At 42.4% G+C, this 22,441-nt stretch overlaps 1 protein-coding gene across 1 annotated transcript in view; it reads left to right on the forward strand.

Annotated features, from left to right (window-relative positions):
- Window positions 1–4,273: 4,273 nt before the first annotated feature.
- The window catches only part of Usp31 (ubiquitin specific peptidase 31), a 61,967-nt gene continuing 43,799 nt past the window's right edge, over window positions 4,274–22,441 (forward strand). Inside the window, 2 exon segments of the mRNA XM_032892748.1 lie at window positions 4,274–4,569; window positions 4,572–5,011. Of these exon segments, the coding sequence (XP_032748639.1) occupies window positions 4,389–4,569; window positions 4,572–5,011 (621 nt within the window). The 5' untranslated portion in view covers window positions 4,274–4,388.

The raw sequence follows: 22,441 nt of genomic DNA on the forward strand, positions 1-22,441 counted from the left end.
ATAATTCCAGTACACAGGTAGTTGAGGCAGGAGGATCACCATGAAGACCAGGCTACTCTCAAAAAATGAAACATCAACAACAGTTCATATGCAAATTACTATTGTCAACCAGCACATATAGAAGGAAAGGGAAATGCAAACGCCTGTAGGTAACTCACACCCGTATAAAATTTTAAATTTGCTAATTAAAAGGCACTGCTAGTTGTTTTCTTGATTACAGACAAAAGAAACTGACACCAGTTAGTTTCAGCAATAAAGGAATTTATAGGAAGCCTATCAGGTTAGCTCACAATGAAAACAAAGCTGGAGAAACAGGCTTGGGCAGAAACTCAGGGAAGCAGACACCAGTAAGAACTTGCCAGAAATGTGGCCAGCAGGACACTGGCTGCAGCCGTGCCTGGCGTTATCCTCACCGATGCTACACTGCTGAAACCGATCGGGTTTGTGATCTAAAGCATTGCCTCCAACTCACCTGGTTTCTACAATTTTCAAGTCTGAGACTGGGGAGGCACACCTGGTTGGTCTTTATTAGGTACTTCCCTGGGTTCTAGCTAACAGGGGTGGGAAGGAGAACACATTCTCCCCAATCCCTGCTCTGGTCTTTTTTCCATAGTGGAAGCTTGAGATCTTGTCCCTAATTTGTATCCCTTCCAAGCTGGAAGTTGGTTTAAATGGTGAAGACCTCAAAGCCCAGCTTGTATTTGAACTCATTCATCTCAAAGCACAGCAGTGTGCCAGCTAAAATCACTACACTTCTCCTCGTGTGTTAAAATATGTTGCTGTCTGCCTGGCTACTCAGTGGAGTATGAGGCGCTTTAATGCACTACCAAATACATGACTATCCACCCAAATGTGAAGATGGGCATCGGCAGTCCTTTCCAGAGGCGAAAAGCTGATTCTCAAAGGAACAGAGTGTCCCCAAATCTCTCCAGTGTTAAATTGTGTTAACTTGCTCCAGCCTGGCCTTGAGACTCCTAAGAATGGTGATGCCACCTAGCTCTTTCTTTCTTCTTTTCTCTCTCTCTCTCTCTCTCTCTCTTTCTCTCTCTCTCTCTCTCTCTCTCTCTCTCTCTCTCTCTCTCTCTCTCTCTTCCTCCCTCCCTCCCTCCCTCTTTCCCTCCCTTCCTGTCTGTCTTTCTTTCTTTCTTTCGTCAAGTCAGCACCATCTCCTTGGTGGGGACTGTGTTCTCCATTCATTGTTTGCCAGATAAATCTTCCCCGAGATAAACTTGACAGTGTGTTAAATGCACAAGCTCCCTGACCTGAGTTTCGGCCCAAGGAGAGTTGCAAGAATAACTAAAGCATAGGCAAGGCTACTCCTCACTGTGCTCTTATTTCTCATTTGTGTTTTCCTTGGTAAGTGCAAGGGAGGGGCAGTGAGATATCTACTATGGAATATTGTTTCAGATAAGTCTTAAGAATGAACACATTGGGCTGAGATTGGAGTCATAGGCATTGGCTGCCCTGTGGGTGCTGGGAATTGAATCAAGGTCCTCTCAATGACCCAGTGTTCATTAAGACTTCCAGTACACTGCACATATGTGATGCACAGACAAATATTCAGGCAAAACATTTATACACATAAAAACAAATAAAATTGTAGTAACAGTAGTAGTAGTAGAAGAAGAAGAAGAAGAGGAGGAGGAGGAGAAGAAGAAGAAGAAGAAGAAGAAGAAGAAGAACAACAACAACAACAACAACAACAACAACATAATAGTGTTCCCACAAGGGACTCTTCAAAGCCTATTCTGGAGAAGCCAGGACTGGTGGCTTTGATATTCTTAGAGACCAGTAAGCATAGACTAGGAAGAGGAGCTTGGAAAGGCAGCTCTCAGATATTCCTCCAGGAATTCAGATGTAATTTAGACGTTTCTTGTAGAATAAGTAATCTTAACTGAGTATCCTGAGTGAATAAAATTAGGTGAGGGTCTTGTGGATTGAGCCTCCAGTTTACTGAAGACTGTGGTGGCCCCCATAAGCTCATATATTTGAATGCTTAGTCCCTAATGAGTGCGACTGTTTTGGGTTTTGGGAAGAATTAGGAGGTGTTGCCTTGTTTGGGGAGGTGTGTCACCGAGGGTGAGCTTCGAGTTTTTTTTAAAGCAAACACTAAGCCCAGCCGGTCTCTGACTTTGTTTCTATCTCTGTCTTTGTTTCAGACTCATGTCTCTTTGTCTCTGTCTCTTTCTCTCCTCACCCTCTCTCTCATATGCACGCACGCACACATTTTTGTTCTTGCTTTCATTCTCTCGGCCTCCAACCTTTGGATGAGATGAAAACTCTCAGCTACAGTCTCAGCATCATCTCTGCTCGCTTGTTTCCATAACGATGATGGTAGACTAACTCTGAAACTGTAAGCAAGCCCCTAATTAAGTACTTTCTCTTACCAGTTGCTTTAGTCATGGTAACTTCACAGCAATAGAAAACAACTATGACAGAGGCTCATTGGATGTTGAATTCCAACAGGGTCAAGTTAATGGTATGGCTAAAAGGTACTAAGAGGGTCTGCAGAAATGATGCAATTGACGAAGGCAAGCTTTTAGAGATGAAGAGAGGTGAGCTAAATGAGGAAGTTCAAGATACCTGGAGCAGATGGATCAGCTTGGGTAAAGGTTCTCAATCAGGATCGAATCACTGGGGGCAGCAAGCACGTGTACAAAGGTGGAGGGCCACAGGCTTCAGCTTCTATTGTGATCAAGTGGATTTCTTTCTGATGCTGCAAGGAGCCTGAGGGACAGCTAGGACAGATGTTTTGATTAGGAGGTAGGAGCAGAGTTGGTTTGAGCCTGTTCAGAGGAAACCAAGACACCATTATAGGATTCTTAATATTGGGTAGAAATCTAGAGGCCAAAACTATTTACTTTGAGATGGGTGTAGGGTAGCCTTTCTATCTTTAAAATATTATGGGTTTTCTTTCCCAGTATCTTTGTTTTTGCAGGACTCAGGCTCATCTCTCAGCAAAGAGAACATACAAAGAAAGGTCAGAAACCAGTGGTTTTTGAGTAGAAGGCAGCCTTAATGCACACAGTTCTCCCATGCACTGGTTTTTTTTTTTTCTTTTTTAAAAGTTGAACCAACATTTAAAAATAGAATTTCCACCTTCTCTCTAAAAATCAGATGATCTGGCAACACTAAGCCCTCATTCTCACACGGGAACAACTGACTGGAGGTGAGTGAAAGCCATCTCTTTAGAAGAATATTAATTAGCAGGTTGCCACTGTCCGCAACATTTCTGGTATTCCCAAGTCATGTGAAGTATGATCAGCAGATGACCGACCCTTCACCAGGATTCTTTGTTCATTGTTAATGACCTATCTAGCCTCTGTGATAGCAGTGCGTCTGGGACCCTTGGTTTAAAGGTTAAGTCTTTGAGCCAAACTTGGGTTTAAATGACACATCAAAGGCACTGAACTGAAGATTAAGGAAGATATTCCATGCTTGGCATATCGTGTTGGAATACTGAGCTTATCATGAATGAGTACCTACTGAAAATGTAAATTGTAGAAAGGCAAGTGGGAACACAGTTTCATTCTTTTAGTATGCTTAGAGTTTCGTACAGTATTTGGCAAACAGCAAGTGTTCAGTTGCTATTTATTGAATGAATGAATGAATGATTGAATGAGTGAGTAAATGCTCAGTGTATCGGGTGATTAAAGGGAGAGCTCAGTGGACTTAAAGGTTGTATTTTACAAAACTTCTCAGTAAGGCAATTCTAGTTTGCTGGGACTCGAAGGTACATCAGCAATTCTAGTTTGCTGGGACCCCAAGGTACATCCTGAAAGAAAAGCACACCAGAATGTGCCAGCATCGTGACAACGTTCGGATGGTAGGCGGCAGAACCTCCGGAGCCAGGCTGAATTAACTCGCCTGGGACAAGACAAAGCTACATCTATCAGCTCCTCGGCTACCTGGTACGTGGCAGCTTGATTTCCGTACTTTCTGTAGATCTTTTCCATTTGACAAGCAAAGACTGAGACCCACCCCTAAAATCCACCATCCAGCGCTTGCACCACCAGGCAGGACCGTGCCCATACTAAACATGGCCTTCCTTGAGCCTCACCACGCAGAACCACGCCCTGAACCGGGAGTCCTAGCGTCAAGGTTCAGGGACAGCACTATTCCCACAGTCAATATGGCGGCTTCGCGGCTTCAGTGTGGGGCGGGGCAGCGATTCCAGGGAGTCACGCGAGCTGCCCACTTGGGCGGCCGCGCGACGCACGCGCGCCCCTCGGTCTTCGCTCTCTTGCTCTTTCCCGGAGCTCTGAGGTGGTGTAGGGCGCAAAGACCCCTGGCCCGGGTGAGGCGCAGGCGGCGGGATGCGGCGGCGGCCGTGGCGGAGTCGCGGTCCGGGCGGACTGGCGCGGTGATGAGCATCGGCAGCCGCCGCCATGTCCAAGGTAACGGCGCCCGCGCCCGGGCCCGGGCCGCCGGTGGCGGCGGGCGGGAAGGAGAAGCGCTCGTTCAGCAAGCGGCTGTTCCGGAGCGGCCGCGCGGGGGGCAGCGGCGGCGCTGGGGGCCCGGGGCCGGCCGCGCCCTCGTCGCCGTCGTCGGCGCGCTCGGTGGGCAGCTTCGCAGCCGTGTCCTCAAGACGCTGTCCACGCTCTCGCACCTCAGCTCCGAGGGTGCCGCCCCGGACCGCGGCGGCCTCCGCAGCTGCTTCCCGCCCGGGCTGGCCTCCGCGCCCACGCCGCCGCCGTGCCCGCCGCCGCCTGCCTCGCCCGCGCCTCCCGCCTGCGCCTCGGAACCGGTGCCCGGCGTGGCGGGGCTCCGCAACCACGGCAACACGTGCTTCATGAACGCCACGCTGCAGTGCCTCAGTAACACCGAGCTCTTCGCCGAGTACCTGGCACTCGGCCAGTACCGGGCGGGCCGGCCGGAACCGGAGCCGGAGCCGGAGCAGCCGGCGGGCCGAGGCCCGCACGGCCAGGGCGAGGTCACCGAGCAACTAGCGCACCTGGTGCGGGCGCTCTGGACGCTGGAGTACACCCCGCAGCACAGCCGAGACTTCAAGGTGAGCCCGGGGGTCCTTGGAGCTTGGGCGCTTCTTGGGCTCCTCCTCTTCGGGCCGGGAGGATTTCTGCGTGCGCTGGATGTTCAGAGAGTTCTGGAAGATAACCCAGATGACAAAGGAACACATTCCTCCCACCAGCCATGTATCCAGCATGTCTTCCGAGCCCCAGAACATAGGCGTCAGGTTCTTTGATCCGCCTTGGGGATGGATGTTGCCAGGAGCAAGACCCTGCCTTCATGGAACTTCAGTCTTTGGAGCGGGTATTGGTGGGAGAGTATCCATCTGGGTTCGAATCCTTCTTCTGCTTCTTAAGTATCAAATTACTGAGCCTTTTTATGCTCCTGGTTAGCCAGTACTTACTCATAGCAAGTTGACAGGTCATGTTGGACAGCGAGATTACCAGTTTGGGCACTTTTAGGGGCTTCAATGTGCTACATAAAGTGCTTCAGCTATGCCTAGTACCATACATGCATGGCACTCTTTTTTTTTAATCCTTAAGTAAAACGAACCAGGTGTTATCAGATGGTTCTTTGAAGAAGGCAGAACCTGGTGATGTAATAGCTGGAGGAGGTGATCCTGGCTTGCAGCTGCTGGTGGAGCGGCCCATGTACTGAGATGATGAGATTGAGGAGCAAAGGAGTTTGCTGGGTCCAGATGGCGGGGGTCATTTAGGTTAGCTAAGGAGTTGGGTTCTTACTGCAAGCTGAGCAGGGAGGTGACTGGAGATTGTATAAGGGGTACTTTGAGGTGGGATATGGGTATGATATTAATGAGAATGGAGCGGGACAATGAAAAATAAATCTTTCCATTCCTTCCCTCATTTCCTCATGCTTAGAACTCCTCAGTTTGATAGTTACCCCATCTTTTTTTTTTTTTGGACAGCTGTCTCACCGTGATTTTCTACCAGCCTTCTTTATTTATTGAGACAGTGTCCTACTATGTAGCCCAAAGCCGACTTTCAACCTGAGATGTTCCTGATAGCCTCCTGTGTTCTGAGATCAACCTACCCCTCTCCACTCCTCTTTTAAAGTAAGAAAACAAGTTCCAAGTTTAGAGTCTTTGGCGGACAACATTAAAAGATGTTTACATGTGCGTGGTGTGTGTGTCTGTGTGTGGCACTTGTGTAGAGGTCATAGGACAATTTGAGGAGTCAGTTCTCTTCTACTTAATGTGGGTTCTGGGGAATTGAGCTCAGGTTGTCATGTTTACCTGATGGGCCATCTCGTCAGCCCAACAGTAGCTAAATTTAATAAGGCTGTTATGCTCTTATTGAATTTTGTTCATTTGTCTCTATTTATGGCAAGTGGTGCTGGTTTTCCATTGTGCTATCAAGTTTCTCTCTCAGTACATTTTTCTCTAAGTACTGATTGGATCGCAGGACTGAGTGATGGTGCAGCGGAGAGGTCTGCTTTGGGTAGGGCCTGCCTCGCTGAGGAGCAGCACCGCCATTGCCTACCACTGCCTGTGTAATTGCTTTTGCTTATACTGGATTTGTATTGCTTAAAAAGAAAAAGTGTTAGCATTTGATCTTGAAATTTTGATTGGAAATATTAGTCTGAAATAAGGACTGGAGAAACAAAAGATTCATGTTACAGGTTTCAAAGTAAGAAACTAGGAGAACGGCATTTTTTTGTAGGATCCCTCTCCTTTGCGTATAGTCGCCCACAGGTAGCCACAGTGGAGAGAAAGTTTTCAAGGCAGGATCCTAGGGTGAAGTTTGCCGTTTCTTGGTATGTCAGCTCCTTAGCATGTGAACACTGCAGTGGCTTTTACCAGGTGCTGTTCCCTTCTGTAACCTTATACACCAGGAGAGCGAGCAGAAGTAGGTTAGTAATTCTAGGTGTGCAGGATGATTAATAGGCATACTTTGGCAAAGTCAAATACATTCTTCGATGTCGTTCCCATTGCTTTTTATGAGGTTGTGCTCACTTTTACATCTATTAAGCTTCCAACAGTCAATACTTTTAGAAGAATAGAGACTCAAGAGGCATATTTAGCAAGCTGAGCTGGTTCTTGGGAGTCCTCATGTTTGAAACACTGTAATCTTCTGAAACTTCAGTGCAGTTCAGGGTGTATTCATTAATTCACCTCCCTTTTAGTAACAGTTTAATCGGATAGGGATGCATTCAGTATCAGGAGGAAGATTCCCTAATGGGAGTGCTGTGAAGTAGAAATGTTGAACAGGCTGACACAGTAGTCTGGTGGTTCTATGGTGTCCCAGAGAGTTTATGGACCCACTGCTGACGCAGACCATTCTGTTTCCACTCTGTTGTCTTTAGCTGTTATTGGGATTTTTGTCTGTATTTGTTACCTCGTGGAACACCCTATGTTCCAGTAGGAAGACAGGAAGTCATGAGAGAAATAAATGTTCTCTTAGGAGCCCCCAGCAGGTTTCTGCTAACGTCACAAGTGACATACCTGTCAGTTGGCTGCCATGAGGGCTAGAAGCAGGTGTTTTGGTTTCCTGCTTTAATAGAGCAGATGAGTAGGTTTGTCTCTTAGACAGCCCACCCAAATGACCTCATCTGTGATGGAGCAGACACTTGCTATGAGGGATAGATTTCAGTGGGACTTCGGTTCCCTGAGAGCTCGTCTTGCACTTGAACTTGCACTTGCCTTATAGTTATAAAGTAAAATTTGATTAGCTGTAGTGGGGCCTCTCAGGCTGCTTTTCCAACAAGCTCCCATGTGATACTGCTGCTGCCTACTTAAGGATTATACTTTGAGTAATAGTGGGCTCCAAGGAGCAGATGACAGGACATCACTGACCAGGAGGCACAAAAGTTTCCTGGGCTAGGAAGTGAAAATGGGGTAATGTGAAATTGCCTATGTTTTGAGGAAACAGTAAGGCATTAGTTGATTGCTGACCAGCCATAGTAGTGCAGACTGCCTTTGGGGACCATGTTATGAAGAAATTGTGAAGGCTTTTGTGGGCTGCTTTGGAATGGGAAGCAACTGGGAAGCTGGGAGCCTGAGTTGATAAAGTAGGAGAGTGTAGGATTTCTCTCTTTCTGTCTTCCCTTTCCTCCTTTTGCCTCTCTCTTTCTCCCTTTCTTTTTGTCTCTTGCTCTCTCTTGAGGATTGGTTGGAGACGGATGTGAGGCTTGTCTGTCCCTGATCCTCTCTGTTTGTGGCCATCATGGATACTTATTTAGTGTGTTTTCCATAGTCTAGGTAAGCTCATTGGATCTCAGAGTCCTCTGTTCTCCAGGCAGCCATCATCTGATTGGAGCTGGCAGAGGAGATAGAACCAATCGGCCTTGGTTTGCCATGAGGTTTAGAAGAGCACTCACTGGATTTGAGTGCGATCTTATCATGTTATACCTTCCATGCTACTCTCGTTTCTCTGTGTAAGTTTTCAGTTACAATTCTTCCTTCTAACCACACTGATTTGAGTTTAAGGAACTTGCCAGGTAAATGTGGTTTTGTTTCTTTTGTTTTATTTAGTTTTATTATTTTATTTTATTTTTTTGCCTCTGGATGCACTATGGTTGCAGAAATTGACAAATTGGCCCTACTTTGTTATGCTTCAAGAAAGTTCTCTAGCTGCAGCCTTTATCTTTTTTTTTAAAACATGTATCTTTTCATGCTCTGATACTGTTTCATGTACTGGTTTCTGATGAGAGCATTTTTACCTTTTCCTATGCATCCCCTGGGACATTTGGGAGAGATACTTGCCCGTTACACATGGAATGAGAGTGCTATTGCATCTAATGGGTATATTTCAGGGAATCTGTATGCTACAATGTGAACTCTGCTCCCCCATCATTAGCTCAAGATATCAGGACAGCTGAGATGGAGAAACATTTTGTCTGTCCTCAGCACAGACTTCCCTAACTTTCCCAGCCTCTAGCCTGGTTTACCTTGTAGATTTGGTACGTGTGTGTGTGCACAAGCATGCTCACTAGGGTAGCACTTGGATGTAACTCTTGTGTCAGCCACTTTATTTATAAGACAGTAAGGTAAATAAATGGTTTTGAAATTTGAATACTTATTCTGGGGCTTTAAGGGGAGATCAATGCATTGCTTTGATTTTGCCAGGAACATGAGTGCTCAGGATCTTAGGAGTGCCTTTTAGTTAGTCTTCAGTCCTCTTTGTAACAAGTGTGAAAAAGACAGATGGACTACTTCCATCCAAGATGATAGGTAAGTTTTATAGGCTCAGTTTTCAAACCGTGGTTCCAAAGAGCAACCACAGCAGAGTGATCTACTGATAGAAGTAATCTGGAGACTCCTTCCAAGTTTTCAGTAATCAAAAACACTTGGCCTGGAGTGGCCTTATCAGCACAGCCACTGACATGACAGGGCTCAGTGGAGTGCTTGAGCAGGCCTAGCGGACATGCTGAGACGAGCAGCATTTTTTTCCTCTGAGACTGGTGCTGAATTGTAGTGAAAATAAGGTCATCTGCAGCCAGCTTTGAATGTATGCCATTGCTCCTGAGGATCGGGTACTTTCAGAAACTTAAAAACAACCCTTTCAGACTCTTTAAATGCACGAGCTGATGTATATCACTTCTTATCAGGCACAGGAGGCAGGAAAGAAATTGCCTAAGAAGGCTACTTGGGGAATGAAATACACAGACAATTATAGAACTCAATGTTTGCTGATGTTCTGGTTCTCTTTGCTGGTGTAATACATAGACTGGGTGACTTCTAAAGAAACGGATTTCTTACAATTCTGGAGGTGGGGAATACCAATGTTGAGGGGCCTACGTCTGTCAAAGAAGATTCTTTATCCATCATCCTATGTCAGATGATTGGTCAGGAGACTAAGAGCTTGTGAGTTTGCAGGGGGTAAGGAAGGAGGGTATAATGGGGTGTAAACTTGTTCTTTTATCAGGAATCTACACCTGTGTGATAATGACATTTATCCATTCTTGAGGGCAGGGCCCTTATGCCTAATAACTTTTTAAAGGTCTCAGTGTTTGTATTGGGGATTACATTTCAAGAACAGGAGCTTTGGGAGTCATGTTTAAAGCATGGCATCTGCTTAAACCACACCAATTATTGTTCAATTATTGTGTTTAAAGGAGCTAGTTTAGGTGAGAGGTTGGGCATAGAGGATTTAATGTGAAGATTACAGAACAAAGTTCTTGCTGTCAGAGGACCTATCTGTTATAAGGAAGCAATTTTGAACTATTAATTGTAGGTTCAGTAGGAGTTCAGAAAAGGACCAGCTTGTAAGCTGGAATATAAGCAGAAGACTGATTCATCTTTTAATTCACTGTCAGAATGACTTAAAACTTCTACAAACGGGAGTTCCTGGCACTGTGCTAGCTAGTCTTTGGGTACATAGTATTTAAATAAAATGATACAGCAATGGTAAAGAAGGCAGTAGGCAACATGGTGCCCTCTCAGAACTTGTCACAGAGGAGGCACATGTTAGTCAACACTGACAAATGAGAAATTTTAAATCCTAAGTGCTAAACTAAGATAAAGATAAGGTATATGTGTGAGAATAATAAATTTGCCAGAAGGGTTTGGGAACAAAATGGACTCAAAGAGGCTATATTGTTGGAAAGCCTGGAGGTGTATTTAGAAGTCTGACAGACCTTGTTTGCAGTGCAAGGAGGCACAAGAGTGGGATGGATGAGGCTGGAAAGGGATGGGTCTCTCTGGGCTTTATAGGCCAAGATGAAATATTTAGGTTTCATTTTGGGGAAAGGCTGGTTTTTACTGGTTTCAAGCAGTGTTCTGGTATGATTATGTTCAAACATAAAATGTTCATTCTAGTGCTGAATAGTGAGCAGAAAATAAGCGTGGAGACCAGGCAGTGGGCTCTTATGATGGACCTGGTGCGAGCACTGGAGGAGGAGATACATTTGAGGCACATGTAGAGGTAGACTGTCTTTCCTCATCATTGCCAACAATTTGACTACTTATGTATATGTGCAGTACATGCTCTGTATGTTTGTCTTAGTGTCAGTGCCATGCTGTTTTGATTACTATGATTGTGTAGTAAGTTAGAAAATCTGGTGTGGTACCTTCATCTTTATCCTTTTCAAGATCCTTTTATCTTCAGAGTCCTTTGATATTCTGTATGAACTTAAGGACTTTGATTTCTGAAGAAAAAGCGCTGTTAAAATCTTGGTAGGAACTATATTCATCCCGTAGACTGCTTTGGGTAGCAATATCATAATGACACTGAATTTCACAGTTTATAAAAATGAGACTACTCCAATTATGTCATTTCTTATTTCTTTCTGTGTTTTGTATTTTTAGTATAGTTTTTTCTGCCTCGATTAAAACTGATATTTTATTCTCAGTGATGCTATTGTAAAAAGAATCTCTTTTTTTGGTTTGGGAATGGGATCCAGGGCCTGCACATATCAAACAGGTTTTCTGCTGCTGAATTGAGAGCTACCCTCTCAACTGTGTAAGTAGACTGGCTGATTTCTTTTTCGGATTGTTTATTAATAGTGTATAAAAGTATGTCATTGACATACTTTGGTCATGTTTTGTTGATTCTGTATTCTGCGACTGCTATTTAGTTTATTCTAGCAGATTTTCCTAGTATCTATAATTTTCTACATAAAAGGTGATATCATTCGTGAATAAAGAGAGATAGACTTCTTTCCAATTTTGATATTTTTAGGTTGTTTCCCCCCACTTTATTGCAAAGTGGGTATCTTGCCTCATTTCTTGGTCTTAGAGGTGATGCTTTCATGCTTCCACCACTGAGAGTGCTTGCCCCTGTCCTGAGGAAGTATCCTTTTCTTCCTGGTTTGTTGACAGCTCCCTCCCACCCCCAATTCATTGAAAGAGTTTTGGTTTTGTTAAATGTTTCTTTTCTGTATCAGTTACACATTTTGTTAGTGTGTGGTATTTTACATTAGTTGATGTTTTGTATGTTGAAACTTCATTTCACAGCAGGAATAAATTCTACTTGGTTATGCTATCTACTCTGATTTTGATACTTTTTCCTTTTCTGTTCTGTTCCAAAGCGTTTCTCTCTTTAGTAATTTGGAGTTGACTGTGCTCATGTGATGTAGATTTATACTGAGGCTTGTGTAATTTGGTAAGCTGTAAGTTAGTGACCTTTCCTCTAGTCCCACTCTACTTACGGTGAGACTTCGGGGCTTACATCTCTGGGCTTCACTTCCTCATCTGCAGAGGAGATGACAGTATATCTACTTCCTAAGTCTGTTTTGGAATAAGTGAGAAGAACCTGGCAGAGGGCCTGCACACAGTGCTCAGCAAGTGCTAATGGATGCTATTGTTCTCATCCAATCTTAGGACCACCCTGTTCTGTGCAGAAGGCTTCGTTAGCATTTGATGATGTATTTATGAATTCTGCATTGTTTTATCAGTTCTATTACTGTCAAATATTGCTTACTCTCTTTCATGCTCTTCTTTAGATGTTTTCATTTTGTCAAGTTAAAAAAAGTTATCCTGTGTGAATTTTAACAGTAAATAACTATTGACATACTGAATGCCATTGACAAAAACCAGTAGCCTTTAATAAAATGTCAAATAATTAAGATACAGTGAGACAGTCTGGGTCAGCTAATAACTGAGAAGAAATTGAGATAGTAAAGAGCCATCTATCTGTTCCTCAAAGGATAACAGGATTGGGTGCACTTATTCCTACATTCTTCCTACGACCAGATAGTCCCTAGATTGTATGAACTGTTGAAAAACAGAGAGCAAGGGGATTCAGATTTCTGACCCCAAATTGTGCTTTACCCGGTTCCCTGTATGCAGTGGGCAGGGATTACGTCTTATTCAGTATCACGTTCCTGCTCCTGGTTTGTGGAATGTGCTCACTACTGGTTGGTCTGAACTGAGGAAGCCACAGCTAAGGACAGCTTGCACACTAGACTGTTGGCAGTGTGGATATGCTGCTGACAGCCAAGTCTGTTGTAGACTTGGGGCATAACTCAGTTAAAGCTTTACATTTTCCAGGAGCAGGAAAGAAATCAGAAGATGGAGTGGCAGGTCTCAGTACTCAGGACTTTACGAGCAAATAAAGCCAGAGAATGAGTTACTGTGTGGAAGAGTGCACTTCCTGTCACCAGGCTCCCTTAAGCAGTCTGGTGATAAGGGGCTGCATGTCCTGTCCTGTCTCTTGCTCCTTTCCTTTTTTAAATGTGTGCAGTGTGCACTGCGAGGTGTGTTGACAGGATTTGGCAGCTGTATAGGAAAGAGTGAGGTAGGAAGAGTTGAAAATAATATGGAGGGTTCTTGAGACAGGGTATCTTGGGGCGGCATTTTTCAAGATTGGTAAAGTGGAAAATGGTTTTGGAGGTGAGGGATGAATTTAGTTGTATTTGAACTTTAAAAACCATTTTTAATGCTGTCTTTGTTGATTGCTGCATTTTCAGGAGCTGTACAAAGTGAATCATTTATGTCAGCAGTTCTCAACCTATGAATTGAGACCCTCTTGGAGGGGGTTTTAAAGGACTCTTTCAACAGGTGTCAACAAACATCAGAAAACATGACTCATAACAGTAGCAAAATTACAGTTATGAAGTAGCAACAAAATAGCTTATGGTCGGGGTCACCACAACATGAGGAATTGTATTAAAGGGCTGCAGCTTTAGGAAAGCTGAGAACTGGCCTGTCTAGTCTGCCCATAGAATGAACACCTTAACCCAAATGTAGTTGACATAACATAGATGTTGTTCCCAGTGAAGTGTTTTACATCCTCCTTTGTGTGCTTCAGGCTTTTGCTTTGACTTGGCTACTTCTGTTTTGATATGTGTGGTTTGATGGATTTTTCCTGTCCTTTTATACTCTTGTCACAATGAGGGGTAACTAAATGGGGCAGTGTTTTCTGTTTGTATAGTTCCCTGCAGCTGTTTCCTATAGTAAAAAGTCTGGAAAACAATGACCTCATAGTTTCCACATACTCAAAACAAAACAAAAAAATCCAAGCCTTTCTTTTTTTATAGTAATAGGAGAGAAATCATTAAAAACTTGAGTAAAACCTGTCATCTGTTGCCTCTTCTTTCAAAAATTATTTGCTCTGATATTGTTCATTCTCTGTTCTTCAAATGATTTTTTTTTTCTTTTCTGTATAACAAACATTTTTGCAGGGAGAACATGGGGTTTTCAGGAGTCTTTTGTTGTGTTATGATTGTTCCTTGTCTGTGTAGAATCCATTGTTCTGTGCCTGCACTGAGGCAGCGCTAGAGGAACTGGCCAGTCACTGAACATCTGTTGCTTTTTCCCTCCAGTTGTCAAACTCAGATGGAGCAAACAGTACCGCCATAAACAAGTAATTCATGCTTTAAGATCCATGGGGCTGCTCAGACAATGACCTCGTTGGTATCTGCTCCTACTAGAAGAATGCTGATGCTTAGCATCAGTTCAGCACATTTTAACTCTTGACATCTTCTAATCTTCAAGAAAGGCATAAATGTCTGATTTTTCGGGAGCATTAAGAAACATAATCCCACGATGCCTCACACTGTTTGTAACTCCAGTCCCAGGGGATCTGATGCCCCCCTCTGGCTTTGTGGAAACCAGGCATGCATGTGGGGAAGACACCTGTACACATGAGGACGAATTAAAAACAGAAACAGAATCATGAGCCTACTCTGTGTGTGTGCGTGCGTGTGTGCATGTGTGTACGTGTGTGTGCTCTGAGCCAGAATATTTACAAAGTGATTTCATGCTCGATTTAAAATTTGTACAGCAGCTCTGAAAAAGAGGGGTTATTGTTATTTTTGCCTTAAATTTTGTTTTGGATATTGGGATTCTGTGCTAGTGAGCAGCTGAGCTGGACTTTAGTTCTATATGTATTTTATTTTGAGCATTAAAGGAGAAAGTATAAGAAGGGTTTAGTGAAGAACACTAGTTCTCAACCTGTGGGTTGCAACTCCTTTGGCAAACCTCTATCTCCAAAATAAATATTTACATTATGATTAATAACAGTAGCAAAATTACACTTATAAAGTAGCAATGAAAATAATTTTATGGTTAGAGGTCACCACAGCACAGAAACTGCTGTGTTCATTCACTTTAGTATAGAAAGCGTACTAAAGGGTTGCGGCATTAGGAAGGTTGAGAACCGTAGGTGTAGAAACTAGTACCCTGTATATGTCCCACAAATGATGTCTGGGAAAACACAGGTTCTTGCTGTTAACTACAGCCACTTGAGTGCCTTCCTTCAGCCCAAATACCCAGCGTGCAGAGATCTAACAGGCTGTTGGAGTCATTCCTCATACCCTGTGTGATTTGAGAATTCTTGGCCATCAGATGTGCTGCCCTTCACTGCGCTGCTCTTTCAGGTTCAAATTCTCAAGTGTGACCTTGTAGGTTTCCAAGTGTCATCCTAGTCACAGTGTTTATGTTGGTGGATCAGATAAGGTTCCAGCAGGGATACTGGTGAAATTTGCAAAATTCTGAAATATATTCCTTCAAGTTATTTAAGGTATAGCTATCTTTAAAGTTACAGTAGAAGTGGAGTAGAATGCTGTATTTTGTATTTGGGTCTTCAGTGAGCTGCCAATAGTTCATGTGTAGGGCCCTGATTTATTGTGTGTCATTGGCATGAAGCTTAGGCTGATCCAGCTGCCAGGTAGGTGTACAGTGCTCTGCTGTCAAATGAGTATCATAATATGGAGAGGTAATGCTTCTATTCTAGGCAGACCATACCTAGGGGTTGGTGTCTCATTGTGGGATCCTTGGGCTAGGACATTGTGTGACCGAAAAACTTGCATTTCCGCAGTTGATGAAGAGGCAGAGAAAAGAGATGAGGCCTAGGAGGAGTGACTTCCAGTGAGGTAAGGGAGTTATTTTGAGGAAAGGCATTTGGTAGCTCTTTTGCACACAATTCAAGTTCCTAGTTCTGGCCATCTTATGTCTCATCCTACCTTCCTCATTTGTAAACTCTGCCACCTCCAATTTCAAGTTTGCAATGTTGCCAGATTAGATTTCGTGGAGTTTATTTTCAATTACATCTCAAAAATCACTATTGCCTTTCCTGTTACACACCAGAATGCAGTATGTATTTCTTAGCACTTAAGCTTCTTCATGATGTCATCCCCTTGAGGCAAAGAGCTGAATAAAGGCTAAGAGAATTTGGTTCAGATCCTGAGATCTGTGGTAAGGGACTTTCCCCTCTTAGTTGAGTTTTATTTTATGATACTGGTATAATAGTAATACTTCTTGCTTGGCATGGTGGCTTAGCCTATAATTCCAGGCTTTGAGAGGTTGTGATAGGAGGATCACTAAGGTTGAGGCCAGCCTGGGTAACAGAGGGCTATCCATCCAGGTCAGCCTGGGATATAGTTAGATCCTGCCTCAAAGGAGGGACAAAAGCTTTCTTCATAGAGTTGATACCATGAATAAGTGAGAAATATCTGTAAAGTGCTTAATATAGTGCCTGATAAGAGCTCTGGTAGCATTGCTCTCCTCAGTCACTTGCCCCGCTGGCCTGCCCTACTTTCTCTTCTTTGTGGGTCCAGGAAACATAATTCCTCAAAGCCCAGTTTAGAACCGAGTCCTCTATTAAAGGATCCCCACCCGCTGTGGTTGGTAGCAGTGGCTCCTTCATGGAAAGCATTTTTCATGGAACTCTACGGCGCTTATGTCCTCTTAGTTTTGTTGAACTAACAAATCTAGCTTGCGAGGTGAGTACGTTGAGCCCACTTTTGCCTGACTCTCTGCTTTGCTAGTTACTACTCGGTGACTGCTCTTATTTAATAGCCATTGTCTTTTGTTGGCTGGCTTTTGAAGTGAATTCCGAGAGTGCTTGTGTCATTACCAGTTCAGTGTCTGTCCTGTGTTTTAAAATCACTGTTCCATCATTCACCTAAGAAAACTCATGTGGATTTTTGTAATATCATCATTCTATACTATGTGAGTATGTGTTACTTTTCACACACACACACACTCACACTCACACTCACACATACACACATACACACACACATACACACATACATACACACACACAGACACACACACATGGACACACACACATACATACACACACATACACACACACACACTCACACACACATATACACACACACGGACACACACACACGCACACGGTGAATTGAAATTTTAATTGTTTTGAGCTGATGTGTAATGCAGTACTAGAAAAATGAATCTAAAACAGCTTGTCAGACATTATAGGCTGGTGAGATGGCTGAGTGGGTAAAGGCATTAGCTGTCAGTTTGTTTTATTCCTGGAAACTACATGGTAGGAGATAATTGACTCTGTAGCACATGTGTGATATACAATACAATAAATAAATAATTGTAAAATAAAAACTTGTAAAATTGCTTCTATCTTAAAAGAACAGTTCCATTATAACAGCATTAAACTTAGCACAGTTATTGTTCACCTGTGCATGTTTCTTGTACGTGCTTAAGGCTGGTTTCTGTATCTCTTGGCCATAATTTGAAGAGTTCTATTCTGGAGGTTTCTATAGTCTTTTTTGATATATTCATGGAGCTTCAGTTGGAATGTTTCTCTGTCCATATTTCTTGTAAAATGTTGTTAGTCTACAGTTTAAGAAGAATAAAGTGCCCCTTCATGGTGATCCCTCGTGTCAGTGGTGCCATTAGCCTCCCTCAGGGAATCTGTCCTCTGCTCGGTGTCCTTTATAATATTGGCAGTCGTTGGTAATTATTTCCTGTTTCATTAATTCATTAAGGACTGAAGAATGGGGACACTAATTCTGGCATGCATTTTATGTTTCAGTTGTGAATACTTCTACAGAGACACTTGTCCTCTTTGGTTATCTTTACGTATAGTTTGTAAAATAAAGACTACATGCTTAATGCCTTCTCTTTATTTTTCAGTTTTAAAAATAATTGATTTCCTAATCCCTTTGTTTTTTTTTTTGGTAACTTTTTGAGTTCATAGTGTTAATATTATTTTCTCTGTCATAATGTCATAATTACTCATCCCATCCCCTGCCATTCTAGTTTCCCCTTATTCATTGGCTTAAGAGGTCTCTCTGACTTGTCTTCCCAGGTGCTGGGACACTACTGTTGGCTACTGGTAGCCTTGTTGATACACAAATTTTTGGTTATTTTTGGCCAATAGGATAAGTCCTTTTGACACAATACTTGTAGTTGGTGATATTGAACCAGAGTGTAAAGAAGTTAGGATGTTCCTGGCCTATTTTAGATATTTCTTGTACCAGACTTAGACTCATTCAATTTGTCTAAGGAGTCCTGGCTCTTCAGTTCAAATGGTACTAAGATATTACACTCTAGGAATGTATGGTTTTAAAGCTAGATCATGAATTTAAGTTCTAGGTGAGGGTTTTAGGGGCTTTTGTCTCTGTTGGACTTAACCTTTGTGTTTCCTTTCTCCTCTGATGGAGATCCTCTTTACAGCATGTGGATTTTTGTTGCTTCATCACACTGTGTACTTATTACAGTAACAATCCAGTGCTGTGCTAACAAGGGACATTTGAATCACTTTCTGATGTCTACAGCATAGATCCTTTGAGTTCTGGGTCCCTTACTGTGATTTAAGGTCACTTGGAGTAATTCCCTTTGTGGTTTTGTTGTCAACTGGCTACAGAGTTAAATCTTGTTTTGCATTTGATTTTGAAGTATTGCTGTCTAAAGTTTACTTTTGCATTATGTGAAAAGTGTAGTTTATAACTTGAAGTCAACTCTGCAAAGTAGATTTGTTTTAAAAGTTTTTATCTGATCCTTACATCCTGTCCTTTATCTCTAAATTCTGTGATTTATTCGTCCATTGTTCAAATACAAGTAGATGTATATGTGCGGTTTGCATTGATCTCTCTGTGGCTTGGTAAGTAGTAGTCGCATGTGTGCATGTTTGTCCTTGTCTTTCTTATGTGAGGAGCACACAGGTGCCTACAGTATTCCCTGCACAGGGGATTGTGCTATTATATTCCTTACAATATTGTAAGGCAGATTTGCACAGTATTATTTGCTTTATAGATTATGCAAAGAGCATTTTTTGTACAGATTTCTCATTCCATGACTCTGCTGCCTTTTAGTATCTAGTCCTGCTCTCTGCTCCGAGTATCACTGAGACAGAGAAAGATCCTTTTTAAACTACAAGGAAGGACATTCATCCTTTCCACGAGGGCCATCACTTTAGCAGGAGAATGGTAATGGCAAGACCATATTTCCTAAATATTTGTTCTTAGTAGTTATAAAGACACATTAAGTTGCACTACCCTTTAATCTGCCCTTAAGTGAGAGTCCTTTTTCAAAGGGGACTTTTAAAAAGTTCAGTGACAATTTGGTAAATTTCCCTGTGTTAGTCTTTATTTACTGGAAGTTAATAGTAAACTTCTGTAATTAAAAGACAAATTCCTGGGCTGGAGAGATGGCTCATTGGTTAAGAGCACTGACTGCTCTTCCAGAGGTCCTGAGTTCAATTCCCAGCAACCACATGGTGGCTCACAACCATCTGTAATGGAATCCGATGCCCTCTTCTAGTGTGTCTGAAGACAGTGACAGCGTACTTATATATAATAAATAAATAAATCTTTAAAAAAATAAATTAAAAAAAGATAAATTCCTTTAAAGGCAGCTACTAATCATGGGAGATACCTATGAGTAGATGATTTGGGAATTTTAATAGCACAGGAACGAATGGAAAGAGGCTTCATTTTCTGGTTGATAGAACACTGAGCATTGAGGGCTCTTTATCTTCATGTGAGAGACTCAGCGGCCCTTTCACAGTTGTGAAGTTAGGAGTGATTGGGGCATTAGCTGTGACTTCTTCCTGGATCCTTCTTGATTATGGTCACTATACCTCCCCAGCTTTATAGCCCTACTTGTCTGCTTTTTGTCCCCATAGCCATGCTTGTTCTGAATAGTCCACATAAACTCTTGATATGTGGTCTTTGTTTTCTGGCTTCTTTCATTTAGCATGTTGCTTTAAAAGCTCACTGCTTTGTAGCATGCATCTTATTTTTTTGCACAGCAAAAATAATTATATATGAATGGTCCATTTTGTTTGTTTGTTTGGTTTGGCTTCTTGTGATAGTTTGTGTAACCTAGTCTGGCCTGGAACTCATTAGGCAGCCTGGATCAGAACTTGTCTTTTCTACCTCAGCCTCCCAAACGCTAGTATTTTAGGTATGCGCCTTCCCTCCTCACCTGTATTATATTGTCTTTTCTTTTTGGTCCTTTAAAAGACAAATCTGTGTACATAGTGCTACTAGGAACATTATATACAGGTTTTTGAGCGGATGTGTGTTTTTATTTCTTCTGGATATATACTAGGGATAGAATTGCTGGGTTGTATGGTAACTGCATAACTGGCCAAGGAGCATGAAACTCCTTTCCAACATATCTACATTACAATTGATATTAATCCATTCATGTATGCATTTGTTTGTTTGTATAATTTTGCATTATGCAATTTCTGTTTCATATTGTATTTTGAGTAGTTTTGTCATGAACATTCTTTTTTTTTTTTTTTTTCTTTTTTTCGGAGCTGGGGACTGAACCCAGGGCCTTGCACTTGCTAGGCAAGCGCTCTACCACTGAGCTAAATCCCCAACCCTCTCATGCACATTCTTTAGCTCATTTCATCAACATGTATCTATTTGGGGACATTTAAATGACTTCTAGTCATGATGAACTCTTTTTTTTCTTTTCTTTTTTTTCCGGAGCTGGGGACCAAACCCAGGGCCTTGCACTTGCTAGGCAAGCGCTCTACCACTGAGCTAAATCCCCAACCCATGATGAACTTTTTTACATAATCTTTTATTCATTTCCTCTGACTATTAATAGTGACATTCCTGTCTGAAGTTACCTTAAGTCTTGTTGTTACTCAGTTTTACAGGATTGACTGTTTACCAGCAGTTGGAAAGAATGCTCTGTTAAAATTTAAAAGGAACCTTTTATGTTGCTAAGTGGAAAACATTTCACAGGTATAATGCAGGGCTGGGGATCAGTGTCAGAATGTCACACATAGGAGGCAGGTGTCCTGCCGCCAACCTGGTCTAGAAAGGGGAAATGTATCTGCGTGATAGTAACATTTTGCCATTAGGTATCATTCTATTCTGACTTCACAGGCTTCCCTTTGCTAAGTATCCATAGATTTCCATTTAGTCTCCTCATACTTTAGGGAGATGACCAGGACTTAATCAAAATAAAATTGGTCAAGATTGGGCCAGATCAGACTTCGGCCGTGGGAAGATTCTAAATTGTCTTTTGATAGAGAAATAACTTTGGGGGTCTTTATCTGGCCTGGTTTTAATGAAATCGCATTGTAAATTTCAACAAGCAGAGAGACTTTGTCTCCCTGAGCCTGAGGAAGTTGGCCTGGTTTGACTGTCAAGCATGCAGTATGAGGTATGGAGAGAGATGAGTAACCTGTGACTTAAAAGCCATTTAAGATTTATTGGGTTTACCTTGGGTTTATGGCATTATAAATGTGTGATGTATAGTGAAACTTTATGGATTTGCTTAGCAATAACATCTCTTGGTTACTCCTAATAGATATTTCAGCTGTAAAGATGCAGTAGAAGGAAAAGAATTTAAAGCAAGAATCTTTTTACAATAGTTTGGATTCCTTGTCTAAAAAGGTTAGTTGGAAACACAGGTCAGGTATCAAATATCAGGGTCTCCAAAATGCGTGTGTGTGTGCGTGCGCGTGTGTATGTGTGTGTGTGTGTGTGTGTGTGTGTGTGTGCTTGTGTGTGTGCGCGTGCGTGCATGTGCACGCGCGCCTGTCTATATTTCTTCCACCTTGTGTGAAATATAGTCCATTGTCTGATAGTCTGAGCGTTTTCCAGAAAGGAGAAAAATACATCTGTATCCAATGTATTCGAAACCCCTACCCCCAATTATTGTTCCCTAGACAATACAGTAATATACCAATGATTTACATTGTATTATATCTCCTGGTTTAATGTATATTAGGATGTCCATAGGCTAAATGGAAGTACTGGGCCATTTGTTTTATAAGGTACTTGAACATTCGTAGTTTAAGTGTTACAGATGCTGTGGAACCAGTCTCCAGAGGGATAATTATATGTGCGTGTTTGGGCCTATGGGTAGTTTAGCAAGGTTAGCCTTGCCTATTTTTTCTCCCACTCTTTGCCTTTCCCACTTATTCAGCCTCCTAAGAGGAATAGGTTGCTTCTGCCTCAAGAAGCACTGACGGGGTTATGCTTCTCTCTGGCTTCCTTCTAGCTGACCAGGAAGCTGACGCTGCTGTGCTTCTCTCTTTCTAGGACACTTAGCTGTATTCCTACCCCCTGGAAGCCAGTGAGTAGATGGAGTTCTCTTTCTCTTTTCCTCCTCAGTTGTTCTATACTGGCAGCTGTCACTTTGCCCCAGAAAATTTTAGTTTTAAGCTTTGTAAGTCTTTTTTTTTTTTTTTATTAAATGCTTTATTAAGGTACCAGTTTTTTAAAATTGTGTAAACTTACATTGTACATTTTGATGACTTTAAAATGAAACATTTTTATGTTCTGTGGCAGCAATATGTACTAGCTCCTTAGATGTTTAGATGACTTT

Source organism: Rattus rattus, chromosome 2 (genome assembly GCF_011064425.1).
Source record: "Rattus rattus isolate New Zealand chromosome 2, Rrattus_CSIRO_v1, whole genome shotgun sequence".
Classification (NCBI taxonomy): Eukaryota; Metazoa; Chordata; class Mammalia; order Rodentia; family Muridae; genus Rattus; species Rattus rattus.